This window comes from Mirounga leonina, unplaced genomic scaffold, assembly GCF_011800145.1.
Source record: "Mirounga leonina isolate KUSES-001 unplaced genomic scaffold, KU_Mleo_1.0 Mir_175, whole genome shotgun sequence".
Classification (NCBI taxonomy): domain Eukaryota; kingdom Metazoa; phylum Chordata; class Mammalia; order Carnivora; family Phocidae; genus Mirounga; species Mirounga leonina.
In genome coordinates this window covers 5,037,177-5,054,197 of record NW_023270453.1, presented here as the reverse complement: position 1 = coordinate 5,054,197, position 17,021 = coordinate 5,037,177, and the positions used below count along the sequence as shown (strand labels likewise).

Sequence of the window (17,021 nt, the reverse complement as noted above, 5' to 3'; positions counted from 1 at the left end):
AGGCCCCTTTTATTTTATTATTATTATTTTTTTTAGTTTTGGGGGGGTCAGAGGGAGAGAGATAGAGTCTTAAGCAGGCTCCTTGCCCAGTTGCAGAGACCGACTCTGGGCTCACTCTCACAACCCTGAGATCATGACCTGAGTCGAAATCAAAATGATTAACCGACTAAGCCACCCAGGCACCCCAAGAGGCCTCTTAAAATGCTGCTTTATTTTCAGGGAAATAAGAGAAACAAGGTTATTAAGCTTTCATCTCCCCTGGTCACTAGAACTGCTCTTGTCAAGGACTAGTGATTTCTGTACTGTTAGATCCAATGGTCACTTCCTTTTCAAAATACTGTCTTCACTTGACCATGACCATTCTCTCTTAGTTTTTCTTCCACCTTATTGCCACTCCTCAGTCTTCTTTGCCTAGTGCCTCTTTATCTTCCTCTTTTCTAGGTCTAGGGTTTAAATAAGAACTACTTATTTCTCTGTTCGTAGTCACTCCCTAGGGGATCTCATTCAGGCCCATGACTCTGAACACTGTTGGACCTCTCATTTGGACTCCAGGTCTGTCCATTGTCTTTTTGTGAATCTCCTAGGTCTCTCGCTTTATGTGTCTACAACTGTACTTTGATTCTCCCTCCCAAATCTACTGTAGTCCTTATCTGTAGTCTTCCTTTTCAGTGAATGGCCACTCTGCCAGGTACTCAGTTCTAAAACTTCAGGCAATCTTGACCACTTTCCATTAGCAAATTTTGATGGCACTGCCTTCAAAATCTGACCCTTTCCTCTCCTCTTTACCATGTCTACCATGGCTCTAGCTACCTGTCATCTCTCATCTGGACAATTGTAGTAGCCTCCGTTCAGGTATCCTTGTATCTATCATTGGCCCAAAGTGAGTCTGTTAAAACCTGAATCAAATGCCATCAGTCGTCTGTCCAAAACGAACCAGTCAGTTATCTTCATCTCACTCAAATATAAGCCAGAATCCTTGTTACGATCTACAAGGCACCACATGTTCTAAGGCTCTCCTCCCGCTTCATTCTGCCACTTTATGTTATGCTGTTCTCCCCTTTGCTCATTCTTGTCTCCATCATGGCTCCTTTTCTGCTCCTTGAACATGCCTGGCATTTTCTCTCCGCAAAAGCTTCTGTATTTGCTGTCCTCTTTGCCTGATGTACTCCCCCCACCCCACCCCAGATAATCAATATGACTCCCTTTCTCATGTTTTTCAGCTGTCTTTTAAATGTTGTCCTGTCTGAGAGGTCTTGCCCTACCACTGTTCATAAACTGGAATCTCTTGTCCCAGGTGCTGTTGGTCCTCCTACTGTGCTTTATTTTTCTTGATACCAGTTATTACCACTTGACCCATTATAGATTTAATATCTTTATTCTCCTACTAGAGTTTAAGCTCCCTGACGATAAGGACTCTTTGTCCTTCTTTCTTTATAATATCCCAGTACCTAAATTAGCAAATGTTTGGCTCTTATATGTATTTAATAAATATTTATGGGATGGATTGAATGAACGAATGTTTAATGAATAGCTTTCCTGTTTATCTCTAAATGGCTATGTAAGTCAGTATTGATCTAATTGAGTGTTTTTTGCCCCCTCCACAGCACAATGGTCAGTTCTGTTCAAGGAAATACATACCCCAACCAGGCTTCAGTATATAGTCCTCCTCCTGCTGCTGCTGCTGCTGATGTCACTATATACCAGAATGCAGGAACTAATATGTCCCAGGTGCCGAACTATAATTTGACATCATCAACGCTGCCTCAGCCAGGAGGCAGTCAACAGCCACCTCAGCCACAGCAACCGTATTCTCAGAAGGCTCTGCTATAGGACTTGGGATGCCTCTTTGTGGCAAATACCTGCTAGATGCCGCTGACAATGTTATGAGGTTCTTTAATATCATAAGGTTTGTTTATCCTCAGCTTATAGGAATCTATCTTGGTCTACAGGTTCAAATATTCAAGAAGGTAGAACTCTCTTCAATTTGCACTGACTTTTTAGAGGTTCTCCCTTCCCCTCCCCTAGAGGATTGAAACTACTTACAACATTTAATTCCTTTCATAATATGAAAGAATTGATACAAGATTATTTGTCTCATGAAATTACCGGGTCTGCAAAAGTCAAACTTACAAAAAAACCGTTGTGGCAAATGTTATGTACATATATTGCTGTGTAACTTCATTGGTGGCCATTTTGAATCACAGTGGTGATCATGTGAATATATTTAACACTGTTAAATTAATTTACATTGCTATTTTATTTTAATCATGAACAACTACCATGTCTCATAATGTTTTGTGTAAATTCAAGATAATTACACTGTCCCTTTAAACTGCAAGAGAACGACGCTGTAGCATATTTACGTGAAGGCATTATGTTGTCCATGTTTCAGTTTCACATTAAACTGAACCTTCCCTTGACTAATTGTGAGCTAAACTTACGTATTTTATATCTTTCTGTAGCCTCTGCATACTACTCGCTGTCATCATACCAGCGTACAGTAGCTAAATTTTTGGTTCACGTACAGCAAATGATGATGTTCCCTTTTGAACTTTTACATTTCGGCATGATATTTCAGAATATTGTGGGACCATGAGACAAAATTAAGTAGGATCACATTCTTTATATCTTATTTTTAAAGGAATAATGTTGATTTACTTTTTCCTAGTTGAAGATAGTAATTAGATTTCTAAGCTGTATACTGTGTTTATTGGTGGCAGTGACACCAAAGATAGAGGCAATGGATAGAAATTTTTAAACTGGAAAGAAAACGTGAATTACACTACATTTTCAAAGTCTCTTGTAATTATTTAGGATATAAACAAAATTTGATTCATCTGTCTTTTCCCACTATTAGTCTTTTAAATATGTCTTTAACAATTGTATCCTTTAATTGTTCATTAAAATGGATATAAGTAGATGTTTCAAAGTATTCTATATTCTGGTTTTGCTTAAGAGTTTGTATATTTATTCTTATCTTTCAAACTGGACTTTTGGGGCTCCTCTCAAAGTTCTAATGGAATTATTTTGACTTCCTGTTCAGGAGTGTTTTTGAATGAAGGCTTTCCTTTTGATCTACATGAAATATGTTTTCCACTGACATTTTAATCTTCTTAAATATTTATCATTTCCCTAGTTGTGCTATACTGCTATTTCATACTATTTAAACAAATGAAAAATTGAGTTCAGCATTATATTAAATGAATTGACTTAATATGTTTCACACCATAAATGAAAATTTAATTTGTATTTTCTAAGACTACTGTAATCAGGTAACTCGTTCCTTTCCTTTTTGACAAACGATTCCATCTGTGGCAAGTAATCTTAATGGTGACTAATGTTATAGGTTCAAATTTACAGCATTGTCTTCAACTTCATTATGTCACCCTAGTGTTGTGTTATCCTGAGTTTAGAGTATGTTTCCCTTAAAACAGTAATTTTAAAACTTGAATTCACACTTTACACTAAAAACATTTTTAATATGTTGTTTCTTGATAAACATTGTCAAACAGATTATAATCTTTTTCACTCCAATTTGAATATTCTAGTTTAACTGATAGACTTTTGCCAAGTCATGTTGTATTTTTCTCTTTGTCTTTTGATAAATTTCTGTTTACCAATGGCAAATGTATCATTTTCCCAGTTTATCTTGATATCCTTCATGCTGTAACATCAATTATATAGTCTCTAGAATGCTTTTTGACCTATAAAAGTCAATGAATGGTGAGATTTAAAAAAGCTGCCCTTATTACAATGCATATACCTTTTTCTTACCTATTACTAGCCTTATAAAGGTTTAAATGATGAGCACTTAAAATTGATACTGTATTAGTTTGTGCTTTGCATTTATTTGGTATAAAAGTACCACATAGAAAAATTCCACTGGAAAGGAACCCCTGGATTTTCCATCATCCAGATGACATGTCAAGGATAGAAATAAGAAAGGACCATTTAGGAGCACAGATGATTCTGTTCTGTAACCAGTGTATGTGTCATACTTTCAAAAAGTCTTTTTAAAATATAGCCGCCCCCTCCCTTTTTTAAGGTGTAGAATTACTTATAATTCTTAATTTATAATTTATTTATAATTAATTTATAATTCTTAAATATAAATTTTATATTATTTATAATTCTTAATTTATTATTTAAGGTATAGAGTTACTTATAATTCTTAATTATTTAGAATTATAATTCTTAAATATAAATTTTATATTATTTATAAAATGAATTAACTATAATGTAGATTTCTGTGAAGCAAATTTTACTTCTCAGTTTATTTCCTTTATAGAATTTGAGTGTGTATACATAAACATGAATTTTTCCATGAGTGTATATACACTCATGGAAATATTCAGCCAGTTACGGTCTAGCATAAGTAACTGACATACCCATGGCCAGTTGGATGTTATAATCTTACCCGTGCCATAAACCTCCTAGGACTAATGTGTAGTATGTACTTACTGTGATTTTACAGTCTCCCCAACTCTAGGATCATCCTTTTCTGTACCTCTCTCTCCTTCTCAGTGAGGTACCATTTTAGGGGCCTAGAGATTCCAGTCTTTATGTTACAAACTTCTGGAACTTTGTTTCTATACCTTTTAATTTTTGTATTTAAAATGCTTAATAGACCACTAACTTTTTTTTTTTGTACAATTTTCATGTATATATGACATGTATAATTCAGCTCTGAAATATCTTTAGTCCAAAGCTTCAAGTTTATATAAGACATATTAGTGTCCTATATGATAAACTATGCAGCTTTATAAAAACTGTTATTTTCTGAAATGAGGTCCATTGGTATTACTGCTCAAATGCTCTTTTTAATACTTTAAAATCACTGTTTTCTTTTCTCATCTATTTCCTTGGTTTATTATTTTATTAGCAATTGTACTAATAATTATAGCTTTCTGTTATATCACTTTTTAAATATTTAATAAGAAAAATGTAAAGTTTTCATTCTTGTATCATTTTCTTTTCCTTTTTTTTTTAATCAGCTAACTGCCTTCACCCTTCAAAATATATAGAAGAAACTTAGCTAAATATTTTCTGAAGGCCTTATGTTCAGTTATCTTTTATTTTAGAATCATGGTTTGAGTAAGTATTCTTGTCAAGTATTAGATTATTTTCCATACTATTTATGATGATATGCTCCCTCCAGTTTTTAATCAAAGCTGAGTTTTATGTATTCTTTTTTAGTATGACCTTTCTTTGAAATTATAAAACTTAAGTAATTTTTTCTGAAGTTTTCCTAGATTCAACACTTTTTTCCTTATGTTCTAGAGCATTTTAAATTTTAGTATTTAAAATCATAGATTTCCTTGCTGAACAAAATTTTGCATTTTATTTGTGATAACTTGTGGTCATTCTTTACTTTGCTGATTTTCTGACTCTTTTTCTTATGCTATTACTTCCCACTACCACTGTTGTTTCTTTGCTGCTTCTTGTAGTTTCTTAGAATTTCAGATAAGGATTACATATTAAATTATTGAGTCAGCATTCCCTGATAAAAGCAAAAAGGACTGGTTTTAATGGTCTTCCGGTGGTCAGAAACTTAAAAATAGATATGTCTATTTTAGAGAAGAATTGTATCCCGATTTTTTTATCAGATACCCTCATCAGTAACAAATATTTTTAAGTATACAGCTTCAAAATATATATGTATATGTACTTACAAATTGTACAGGTTCTACTGTGGCAATATATATTGTACGTTATGCAACACTCTGAAAAATAGACATCTTAGAAGAGTCAGAGAAAAAGAATATTAATAGAAATTCTAATATTTTCCTTCCATATCTCTGGTTCATTTTGTCTGTGTCCTAGGATGTGTCTATCTGATTTGGAGACCACTGCTTTAGAGGTTAAGATTAGACAGAGAGAGGGAGTGGGAGATTATTACTAAATTGGCCTGTTGAAGTAAGTATCTGATACTAAGTATCTGGTGCTTTTCCCAGCAACTTTTTATGCTGAGAATTTTCAGACCTATAGAAAGATTGAAAGAATTAATACATTGAACACCCAAATACTCTGTCTAGATTCACTAATCAATAACATTTTGTCCCATTTGCTTTATTTCTTTATGTATGTTTAGATGCACACGTGTATATATATATATATATGTGTGTGTCTGTATGTGTACATACACACTGTCTTGTGTGAATAGAGAAGTTACAAACATTGTGAACCATACTCCTAAGTATTTAATCATGTATCTTGTAAGGATAAGTACATTCTTCTATGTAACCTAAACCTTTATCACATCTAAGAAAATTAACTGTAATTCTATGATATTATTGTTATCAAATGTCCCCAAACTGTTATATATAGTTAATTTTTTTGAATATCCAGTAATATGCACCACATTTCTTCTTTATTCTTTATTAATCTGTATCAATCTTCTTGCCTTTTTTCCTCCCTGCTACTGATTTTTTAAAGATGTATACTAGTTGTCGCACAGAATTCCACATGCTGGATTTATCTCTTTATGGTGTTATTAGACTTAATGCTCCATTTTGATTATAGTACTTTATTACTTAATCCTAAGGGAATTAGAGTTAGAACCATATGATTTATGGTTAAAATTATTAAAATTTTCAGGCTCATTATCAGAAAACCGTACATAGAAATGAACATTATTAACCTTGAAGTGTATTACCTTAAAGTATATAACAGGCTGTATGCTCAGCTCATTGATATAACGTTATATCATAGCTCAGTAGTTTTGTGGCTTTTTTTTTTTTAATCTTATTTATTCATTTGAGAGAGAGAGAAAGCGCGAGCATGGTGGAGGGGCAGAGGGAGAGGGATAAGCAGACCATTCCCTGCTGAGCAGGGAGCCCCAAGGCAGGGCTTGATCCCAGGATCCTGGAATCACAACCTGAGCTTAAGGGAGACGCTTAACTGACTGAGCCACCCAGACGCCCTTGTGTTCTTCATTTTGAATTGCATTTAGAATCTGAAGGAGATTTGTGCCTTTAAAAAAAAATAGCCTCCTTTTTCCTCCATTCAAACCAAAGTCAGCTTTTCTCAAGTTCATCTACTGATTGATTCACTGTGATGGCTTTTTAAGTAGTTTTTAGAAATGTAACCAACAATTATAGGACTTTATGTTGTTTGTTTTGTTTTGTTTTTAAGTAGGCTCCATGCCAGTGTGGAGCCCAATGCAGGGCTTGAACTCATGACCCTGAGATGCAGACCTGAGCTGAGATCAAGGTTTGGATGCTTAACCAACTGAGCTACCCAGGTGTCCCAGGACTTTGTTTTTTAGATGCATGCATTTTGGCATGTTTATTTTAAAAGACTTCTCATTACCTTATAGTCATATCTTGTGTTAAGATACTGAAATCACTGAAGAGGGAGGAAAATCCTTTCTTCTTAAAAGTTTTCATTGTTACTTCTTTTCCTCAAGTTGGTTACCAAACTGGAATCAGACCAAGTAAAATTTATAACCACAGTCAAGTTAGAAACAAGTGCAAGTTACAGTAATGTACCCTATCAGGTTATTAAATAGCTGGGGTTAGGACCTTAGATTATTTCGGTTGGTTAATGGCTTTTTAAAAAAAAGGGGAATATTTGTAATCCCTTGTTTCTGTGGTAGGATATAGGAAGGTTTGTTTTGTTTTTAGGAAGTTTAAGGAATGTTTTCCCTTAATTATATGTAATATAATCTGTTAGCCAGTTTAGATGCCAAATATTATGAAACATCCATGTGATATGCTTTTTTCCTCAGAACCAAACACACACACAAGAGTACCCCTATGCTACTTTGGAACTTGTACCTCCTCCCTCAGAGAAAAGAAGGTTTCAGTATAAGTATTCTTGATGTTCTGTAATTTAAAAATAGATAACACACTCTAAATGAGTTGCTTAAAGTGACTGAAGAAGTTGTAATCAAGGATACAGGTAAATTCACTTAATACTTTTCAAAGAGGTGGGCAGCCTGGGTGGTGCAGTCGGTTAAGCATCTGACTCTTGGTTTCTGCTCAGGTCCTGATCTCCGGGTTGTGAGTTCAAGCGTCATGTTGGGCTCTGTGCTCACTGCAGAGTCTGCTTAGGACTCTCTCTGCCTCTCGTCCACCCCCCTCCTCCCACCCCTTCTTTATCTCGTTCTCTTAAAAAAAAAAAAAAAAACTTCCCAAAGAGGCTTCACAATAGCCAAGTCCATTTCTATAAATGGTGGATGGCACACGATAAAATGGTTTCATTAATTTGCATTGTAAAATCTATCAGTTTGTGACCACATGGGTTTCTTGTAAAGGAAGTGGTGGTACTTTTCGGTTGAGGAGAAGAGTAAGAATAAGAACTAAATTAGATTGTTTACTGGAGTTCTATTCTGCGATGAAGTGGAAATTTCAATTCATTGCCCTAAGGAAATCAGAAGATTAGATTTTAACACAGATATATATCTTTTTTTTTTTAATTTTATTATGTTAGTCACCATACAGTACACCATTAGTTTTTGATGTGGTGATCCACGATCCATTGTTTTCGTATAACACCCAGTGCTCCATGCAGTACGTGCCCTCCTTAATACCCATCACCGGGCTAACCAATCCCCCCTCCCCGCTCCCCTTTAAAACCCTGTTTGTTTCTCAGAGTCCATAGTCTCTCATGGTTCATCTCTCCCTCCGATTCCCTCCCTTCATTTTTCCCTTCCTTCTCCTAATGTCCTCCATGCTATTCCTTATGTTCCACAAATAAGTGAAACCATATGATAATTGACTTCCTCTGCTTGACTTATTTCACTTAGCATAATCTCCTCCAGTCCCATCCATGTTGATACAAAAGTTGGGTATTCATCCTTTCTGATGGCTGAGTAATATTCCATTGTATATATGGACCACATCTTCTTTATCCATTCATCTGTTGAAGGGCATCTCGGCTCTTTCCACAATTTGGCTATTGCGGACATTGCTGCTATGAACAATGGGGTGCATATGGCCCTTCTTTTCACTACATCTGTGTCTTTGGGGTAAATACCCAGGAGTGCAATTGCTGGGTCATAGGGTAGCTCTATTTTTAATTTTTTGAGGAACCTCCACACTGTTTTCCAAAGTGGCTGTACCAACTTGCATTCCCACCAACGGTGTAAGAGGGTTCCCCTTTCTCCACAACCTCTCCAACATTTGTTGTTTCTTTCCCTGTCCATTTTTGCCATTCTAACTGGTGTAAGGTGGTATCTCAATGTGGTTTTGATTTGGATTTCCCTGATGGCTAATGATGATGAACATTTTTTCATGTGTCTGTTAGCCATTTGTATGTCTTCTTCAGAGAAGTGTCTTTTCATGTCTTCTGCCCATTTTTTGACTTGATTATTTGTTTTTTGGGTGTTGAGTTTGAGAAGTTGTTTATAGATCTTGGATACCAGCCCATTATCTGTAGTGTCATTTGCAAATATATTCTCCCATTCTTTGGGTTGCCTCTTTATTTTGTTGACTGTTTCCTTTGCTGTGCAGAAGCGTTTTATCTTGATGAAGTCCCAAAAGTTCATTTTTGCTTTTGTTTCACTAGCTTTTGGAGATGTATCTTGAAAGAAATTCCTGTGGCCGATGTCAAAGAGGTTACTGCCTATGTTCTCCTCTAGGATTTTGATGGATTCCTGTCTCACATTGAGGTCTTCCATCCATTTTGAGTTTATCTTTGTGAATGGTGTTAGAGAATGGTCGAGTTTCATTCTTCTGCATGTGGCTGTCCAATTTTCCCAGCACCATTTATTGAAGAGACTGTCTTTTTTCCATTGCATATTTTTTCCTGCTTTGTCGAAGATTATTTGACCATAGAGTTGAGGGTCCATATCTGGGCTTTCTATTCTGTTCCATTGGTCTGTATGTCAACACAGATATATCTTTTGTCAAAAGAATATCTTGCTAGATAGTGATCTTGGGCAGATTCATGAGAATCTCTCTGGGCTGCCTTCTCTTTTATAAATTGTAGTGTAGGTATAACTACAAAATTCTTTGGTTTTTTTTGTTTTTTTAAAGATTTTATTTATTTATTTGACAGAGACACAGCGAGAGAGGGAACACAAGCAGGGGGAGTGGGAGAGGGAGAAGCAGGCTTCCCGCAGAGTGGGGAGCCCGATGTGGGGCTCAATCACAGGACCCTGGGATCATAACCTGAGCCAAAGGCAGATGCTTATTAATGACTAAGCCACCCAGGCGCCCCACTACAAAATTCTTTGAAGCTTGCCGAACATCTGTGCTTTAGATCCTCTACCTCTGTCCACCTTAAATATCCCTGACATTCCACCTGAATAATTCACCTCTGGCACTGCAGTTACCCTCTTGTAGCTTAAAGGAGGAGGATGGGATGGGGTGCAGTACTGTAGTACTGAAACTTAGGGATATGATTTCTGACATTCATAATATACTTTCTGAAAGTAATTGTGATGTTTTATTAGCAAACGCTTGAGCCTTTTGTTTATGTTTGAGCAACCTCACCAGGGACATCTACATTCCAGGTAGAAGTGCTTTCATTTAATAGTACTTTCATTTTCACTGGTGCTGATTTGGGGTGGTCGTGGTAGGGAATTATTAATCACAGCTCTGAAGCATATACTGCTTTTGTTTTTAAGACATATATATATATGTCATTTATTTTATAAGCATTTATTTTAAGCATTCTGTACAGAATTTATATTTCTCATATACATTTATATACAACAGCTCCTGGAAAAAGTATCTAGAAAACAATGAGTTATAAACAGCATTTGATTAATAAGCCATGTATATAAATATAAGCACAAATATAAATGCTTATATTTATCTTATATATTTATTTATAACATATATATATGTTGAGAGAGAGAACGAGCGGGGTTGGGGCAGAGGGAGAGGGAGAAGCAGGCTCCCCGCAGAGCAGAGAGCCCGATCCAGGGCTCAATCCCAGGACTAGAGATCATGACCTGAGCCAAAGGCAGACGCTTAACAGAATGAGCCACCCAGGCGCCCCGCATATAGTTTTTGTATATTGCTTCAAACTAAAGGAGATAGGTAGCATCAGACTATGTAAAATGTTACTGTTCTTGATGTCCTCGTAGACAAAGTAGGTGATGCTGGAGTCCATGTGCTACTCTGGCCTTCCTTCAGCTGTTTAGTAAGCAGATTGAGACATTAAAGTGCTGGCTGAGCGTTTATTTCTAATATTCCAAATAAGATGTAGAATCAGCAGTTGCATTTTTTTACCTCACAAATATTTGGTCTGGAAAAATGCCATTATACATTGTTTGGTTACAAGTTATTACTTGAAAAAAACATTAGCTAGCTGTTAAAGGTGTTTTTTTTTTTTTTTTTTTCTAATCAACCTTTTTCTTGTGTGTTAGTCAGTTACATGGATCTTTTATTTTATATATATAGTTATATAAAACAATTCTAAGAATAAATTTTAGTTTTCTTGTACTTTAGAAGATATCTTGCTGACATTAAAAAAGTTTCTTTACTAGATTTATGTTAAAGGAATCTGATAAAGAAGACATATCAAATATTTAATAAAGTAGAAAAGAAGTAGATAAGCTTTTTATAGCTCTTTTTTGTAGAGGGGGAAATACAAACTGTTCCAGTTGTTTATCACTGCTTGTGTCAAAGGGAATAGTCACTGCCTTGTTTAGAGTCTTTGCTGCCTCATGCTAATTTTTTCAGTCATTGTCCCAGAAATGAATACTTTTTGGGTTTTACTAGAAAAAGTTCTTTATCTTACATCATAGTAAAGACTAATTTTAATTTTGTCTTTGTACAGTTAATATGTTTTTCTTCTTTTTAAAAGATTACTTAGAGGGCGCCTGGGTGGCTCAGTCGGTTAAGCATATGCCTTCGACTCAGGTCATGATCCCGGGGTCCTGGGATGGAGTCCCACATTGGGCTCCCTGCTCAGCGGGGAGTCTGCTTCCCCCTCTTCCTCTGCCTGCCACTCTCCCTGCTTGGGCTCTCTCTGTGTGTCAAATAAATGAATAAAATCTTTAAAAAAAGATTCCTTAGATTTTGATTGGTCTTAATGAAATGTTGTAGTATCAAAATATCAGGATAATTTAATTTTATTCATGTGGTTGCAAAATATTAATTTACATGGGGGGGGCCAGGTAGGCAAATGGATTTTCTTTAGGTGAAATTAAATGTGGGTTTGAAATAGGAAGACTTCCAGTAGGTGGAATGGAATTACATCACGCTGCAAGTTCAGTTACTGTGCTTTTGCTTACTCCATTAAACTTTCTTCCCTGCATGCCTTTCATGCATTTGAAAGATGATAATTTCCCCAAGGTTTTTAGCATGGTCGGACAAAATTCTGTTTTTATTTTCACTTTCATCCAGCATTTATATGTATTTAACTCTTCTGACTGATATATTTGAAAGGCCGAAAATACCCCCCATTTTTTATTTGCTGAAGAATACTTACTGTAACATGGTCTGTCGATGCCTTCAGTAGGGAAAGGTTAAAATTGAGTAAGTGTCCGGTTTATACTTGTTTGTTTTTATAATAATTCAAAATGGTCAGGGACATTGTTTTCAAAAATTAAGCCAAAGAGGGAAATGCTAAAGGAGCTGAGTTTAGGTAGTACGTTTTAGCAGTTTTGTCAAAAGTACACATTTTGAGATTAAAAACTTTGAAGTGCTCTTCTCCATATTTGACCAAGAGATAAGCATCACTAAATTAAAATTGAGTAGCATGATCTAGATACTATGTTTAGTATCTTTCGGAAGTGATATTTCTAAATATTCTTTTTCTCTATTAATTCATGGCTTATTAATCAAATGCTGTTTATAACTCATTGTTTTCTAGATACTTTTTCCAGGAGCTGTTGTATATAAATGTATACGAGAAATATAAATTCTGTACAGAATACTTAAAATCACCTGAAGAGACACCTGAATGTGGGCAGTTGTTTCCAGCCGTTGACTCTTGTATATTGGACTTTGTTATAACTCATTTGAACTAGAGGTCATCATAGTACACATTGGATTTGGCTGTAATGCCAATATGTGTTTTGAAAATCATCTTATGCACACTTGTGCAATAAAAAAGCCTTACTAAGACTTTATGGGAGAAACAGGGTTAGAGCCACAGCACTCCAAAATTTTAGCAATGACAACACTTAAGAATAAAAATAGGAATCTAATAAAAACAGTAGCACAGTTTTAACACCTTTATTAAATGGTTAGTAAATATTACCATAAGGATGGCACTTTGCTCTGAAAAAGACCTGAAGTGTGCCTGTGGAAGTGAGTGTCGGAAGGGTTGTAGTTTGTGGGTTTGGGGAAGGTGGAAGGCGGGGCTGCAAGAATCTGAGGGCAAGTTGTGACGCCAGGTGTGGGGGGAGTGTGACAGCCCCAGCAGTGAGTGGAGGGCGCTGCTGCTGGTAGGAGGGGGGAGTGTGTGGATTTTGAGTATTCCTGCGTGGCTCAGGTCAGCCATGCGCCGTTTTCTACCTTTAGCCTCATGTTTCTCCTGTACAAGCCAACTGAAATTTGCATTTTGCTCCTGCTGTTTCCTAGTGTATCAATCTCCTGCAACAAATTTGTGGTTTCCAAATAATCATTATATCAAAACTGACTCCGAGAGTGATTTAGAGAATGAGTGGCTAGTCATCATTTATTTCTAACGTTAGAAAAATTCCTTTTAAACTTTTAAGTGATTGATAAGAATTATGGACATGTAGGACAGAACGCTTTCTTCCTCCTTAGCAGATTAGAAAGTATCCCAATTGAACATGTGAACACATTTAGATTCAAAGAATTATATATATTTTAAATACAGTCTGTGAGAAATTATTGCTCTTGGGGCACCTGGGTGGCTCAGTCGGTTAAGTGGCTGCCTTCATCTTGGGTCATGATCTCAGGGTCCTGGGATCGAGCCCCGGCATCCGGCTTCTGGCTCAGCGGGGAGTCTGCTTCTCCCTCTCTCTCTGCCCTCCCTCCCTACTCGTACTCTCTCTCTCTCTTAAATAAATAAATAAAATCTTAAAAAAAAAAAAGTCCTGCCGTCTCCCCACCTCAAAGGGAAAGAAAAGAAAATTGCAGATAACCATCATTTTCTGACCTAAGTGGGCATAACCGTTATGTCATTATTTTCATTGATTTTTTTTTTTTAAAGATTTATTTATTTATTTGACAGAGACACAGTGAGAGAGGGAACACAAGCAGGGGAGTGTTCATTTCCTTGATGATTTCAACAATTTGAGGGCATGTTATATCTTAATTCAGCTGTAGGAAGCACCGAGGTAAACTAGTTCCCGTTTTGCCCTTTCTTGCTTTTCATTCATACTTGGGGAAAATGGCACATGTACCAAAGAATGAAGTAAAATTAATCAGAAAACCATGCCCCTTTTTTTCCTTGACATTTAAGAGTTACAGGAAGAGAGTAAAGAAGAGGCAATCTTCCCCGCTTCCTTCCTGGACTGTCTTTGAGTGAGACAAAAGGTAGGCATGGGGTCGGGTTGCAAAGGAAAGGCTGGGAGGAGAGATTTTTCCCTGGATGTGGTCAGTTCTTAGGAACTATAGTGATGTAGCTCCCTAAAACTTTGGAAGTAAAGGACATTAAGACTACCCCTTGTGATTCAAACAAAAATTAATACAGAATGAACCACAGTAGAAGGATTGGCACCTTAAAGCAGAGATTAAAAACCAGTGGCTCAACCAAATCCAGCTAACATGTTTTCTTTGGCCTGCATAGGGTTAGAGTTTTTTTAAAAATAAATGTTAAGACTAGGTGATTTCCCATGAAAAATACAGATTTTTTTTGCTCCTTGAAAAAAAAAAAAATCATGATTTAACAACACGAGGCCTATATTATTCCCACAGCTGGTTTTGCATCTCTGGTTTGCCACTGAGCCCTCCATTTTTTAAAACCTCACCCTTTCCGTTGTCAAAGAGAACTAGAGCCAGATACTAGTTAATATGATACAGATTTTAATCAGAAACTTGCAGTAGAGGAAACGACCTCAGTATAAAACTGGACTCAATCCGGAATAAAATAACTAGGGAATTACAGCTAAGAAGCAGAGTAGAACGGGTGTGGGCGATCCATAGATGGACAGTCTCTAAGAAGAGCCATCAAGGAGGGGGGGTCCTTGCTGAGGGCAGGCCAAGGCAATCCTCTCGAGGGAGAGGGGGATTCTCTCTAAACTGACTTAGCAGAATTCTTGCTAAAGTGAGGTTCTTTAGGCCTGGCAAGGACAGGGACCATGTCAAGGTCTAGTTGAGAAGAGGGCTTAGAGGAGCCTGACTAAAGTTTGGTCAAAGAGCATTTTGTTACCACTTCATTTGTTTTTGCCTGACCCCTGGAGATACCTGAGGCTTTGATTCCTGCTTTAAAGAGTGAGTGAATCTAACGCTGCACCGTCCAATTGAACTCTTGAGCACTTGTAATGGGCTAGTGCAATTAAACTAAATTTTAAATCTTTTTTTTTTTTTAAGATTTTATTCATTTATTTGAGAGACTGAGAGAGAACATGAGTGGGGGGAGGGAGAGGGAGAAGCAGACTCCCCTGCTGAGCAGGGAGCCTGCCACGGGGCTTGATCCCAGGACCCTGGGATCATGACCTGAGCTGAAGGCAGACGCTTAACTGGCTGAGCCACCCAGGTGCCCCACTAAATTTTAAATCTTAGTTTTAATTAAATTTAAACCTGAAGCAACATAAAAATATTTTCCCCCTTAAACATAACTTTATCATTTCAGTAGGACTGTATTTCACTGTAACCATTGGGTCACAATATGGTATTGTTGTAGTGTTTGTGTACTTTAAACTTTTTTAATGTAGCTACTAGAAAGCTTAACATTAAATACGTGTCTCACATTCTATTCCTATTGGACAGTGCTGATCTAAGGCTTCTAGGACCTGATCATGTAATTCTCAAGAATATGTCTGATGTGATGAGGCTAGTAGCCTCTAGAGTGGATTCCCCCATGATCCCTTCCTGATGATCATGCCTTGTTTAATCCCTTTTAAGTGTGGGTAGGACCTGTAACTTTCTAATAACCAGCAGACTATGGAAAGGTGAGGGGATGTTGCTCCTGTGATTATGTTATATGAGACTCCCATCTTGCTAGCAGACTGAGCTTGGAAGCAGAGCCTTCCTGTCAAGTCTCCAGATGAGAACCTACCTCTGGCCAACATCTTTTGTGCAGCCTTGATGAGGACCCAGATAAGCCAGGCCCAGGATCCTGACCCACAGAAACTGTGAGATAATAAATGTATATTGTCTTAAGCCACTAACTGTAGTAATTTGTTGTTCAGTAACAAAACACATAGCCTGGAAAAGGGGGGTGGATGGGCAGATAGAAGATAGACTTAGTGTCTTCCTTTGGAACAAAAATGCTGATATTCTGCCTACTGCTAGTGCTGTAAATGATACAGTCCTTTGTCTTAGACCCATGGGTCTTGTGTCTTCATTTTTCAGCATTCATGGAATGGTGCAGACTAGCTTGTTAGCTTGCAAGTAAGGTAAAATCTCAGAGCCTTCAGAGGTCTTGAAACTTGTGTTGGTTAATAATACTCAAGATTTTATTTTTTGGCAGAACAAACGTTAATCTACTTATGACTAAACCTTTTCCAGAATGGATTGGGTGCCCATATGTCTTTCTCCTCCCTGGAAAAAAAAGATTTTTATTTGTTTTGTTGGATAAAATTGCTCCATTTATGTCTTACGCATGTCGTATCAATGAGTGATTCTTCCTAGGAGTGAAGTTATCTGAGACAGTCACATCTTCTACACTAGCTAATTGTATTAACTTTTCCCGGCTTCAGTTATATCACCGACAAATGAGAGAATCATTATCTCTTAAGGTCGTTTCCAACTACAGTACTTCTAGGCAATGTAGAAAATAGCATCCCTTTAATTTTGTTTATTGGACGAGCACTTACATTGTTCTTTCTATGGGATAGGTACCACTTTTTTTTTTTTTAAGATTTTATTTATTTACTTGACAGAGAGACAGTGAGAGAGGGAATACAAGCAGGGGGGAGTGGAAGAGGGAGAAGCAGGCTTCCCGCCAAGCAGGGAGCCTGATGTGGGGCTCGATCCCAGGACCCT

The 17,021-nt window shown here is 36.8% G+C and overlaps 1 protein-coding gene across 4 annotated transcripts in view; it reads left to right on the top strand.

The window, feature by feature from the left end:
- The window catches only part of STAM (signal transducing adaptor molecule), a 109,796-nt gene extending 106,587 nt beyond the window's left edge, over window positions 1-3,209 (top strand). For all 4 annotated transcript variants that reach the window (XM_035021537.1, XM_035021536.1, XM_035021534.1 and 1 more), the window contains one exon: window positions 1,605-3,209. In XM_035021537.1, the coding sequence (XP_034877428.1) occupies window positions 1,605-1,830 (226 nt within the window). In that variant the 3' untranslated portion in view covers window positions 1,831-3,209. The remainder of the gene's footprint in view (window positions 1-1,604) is intronic.
- The last annotated feature ends 13,812 nt before the right edge of the window (window positions 3,210-17,021 follow it).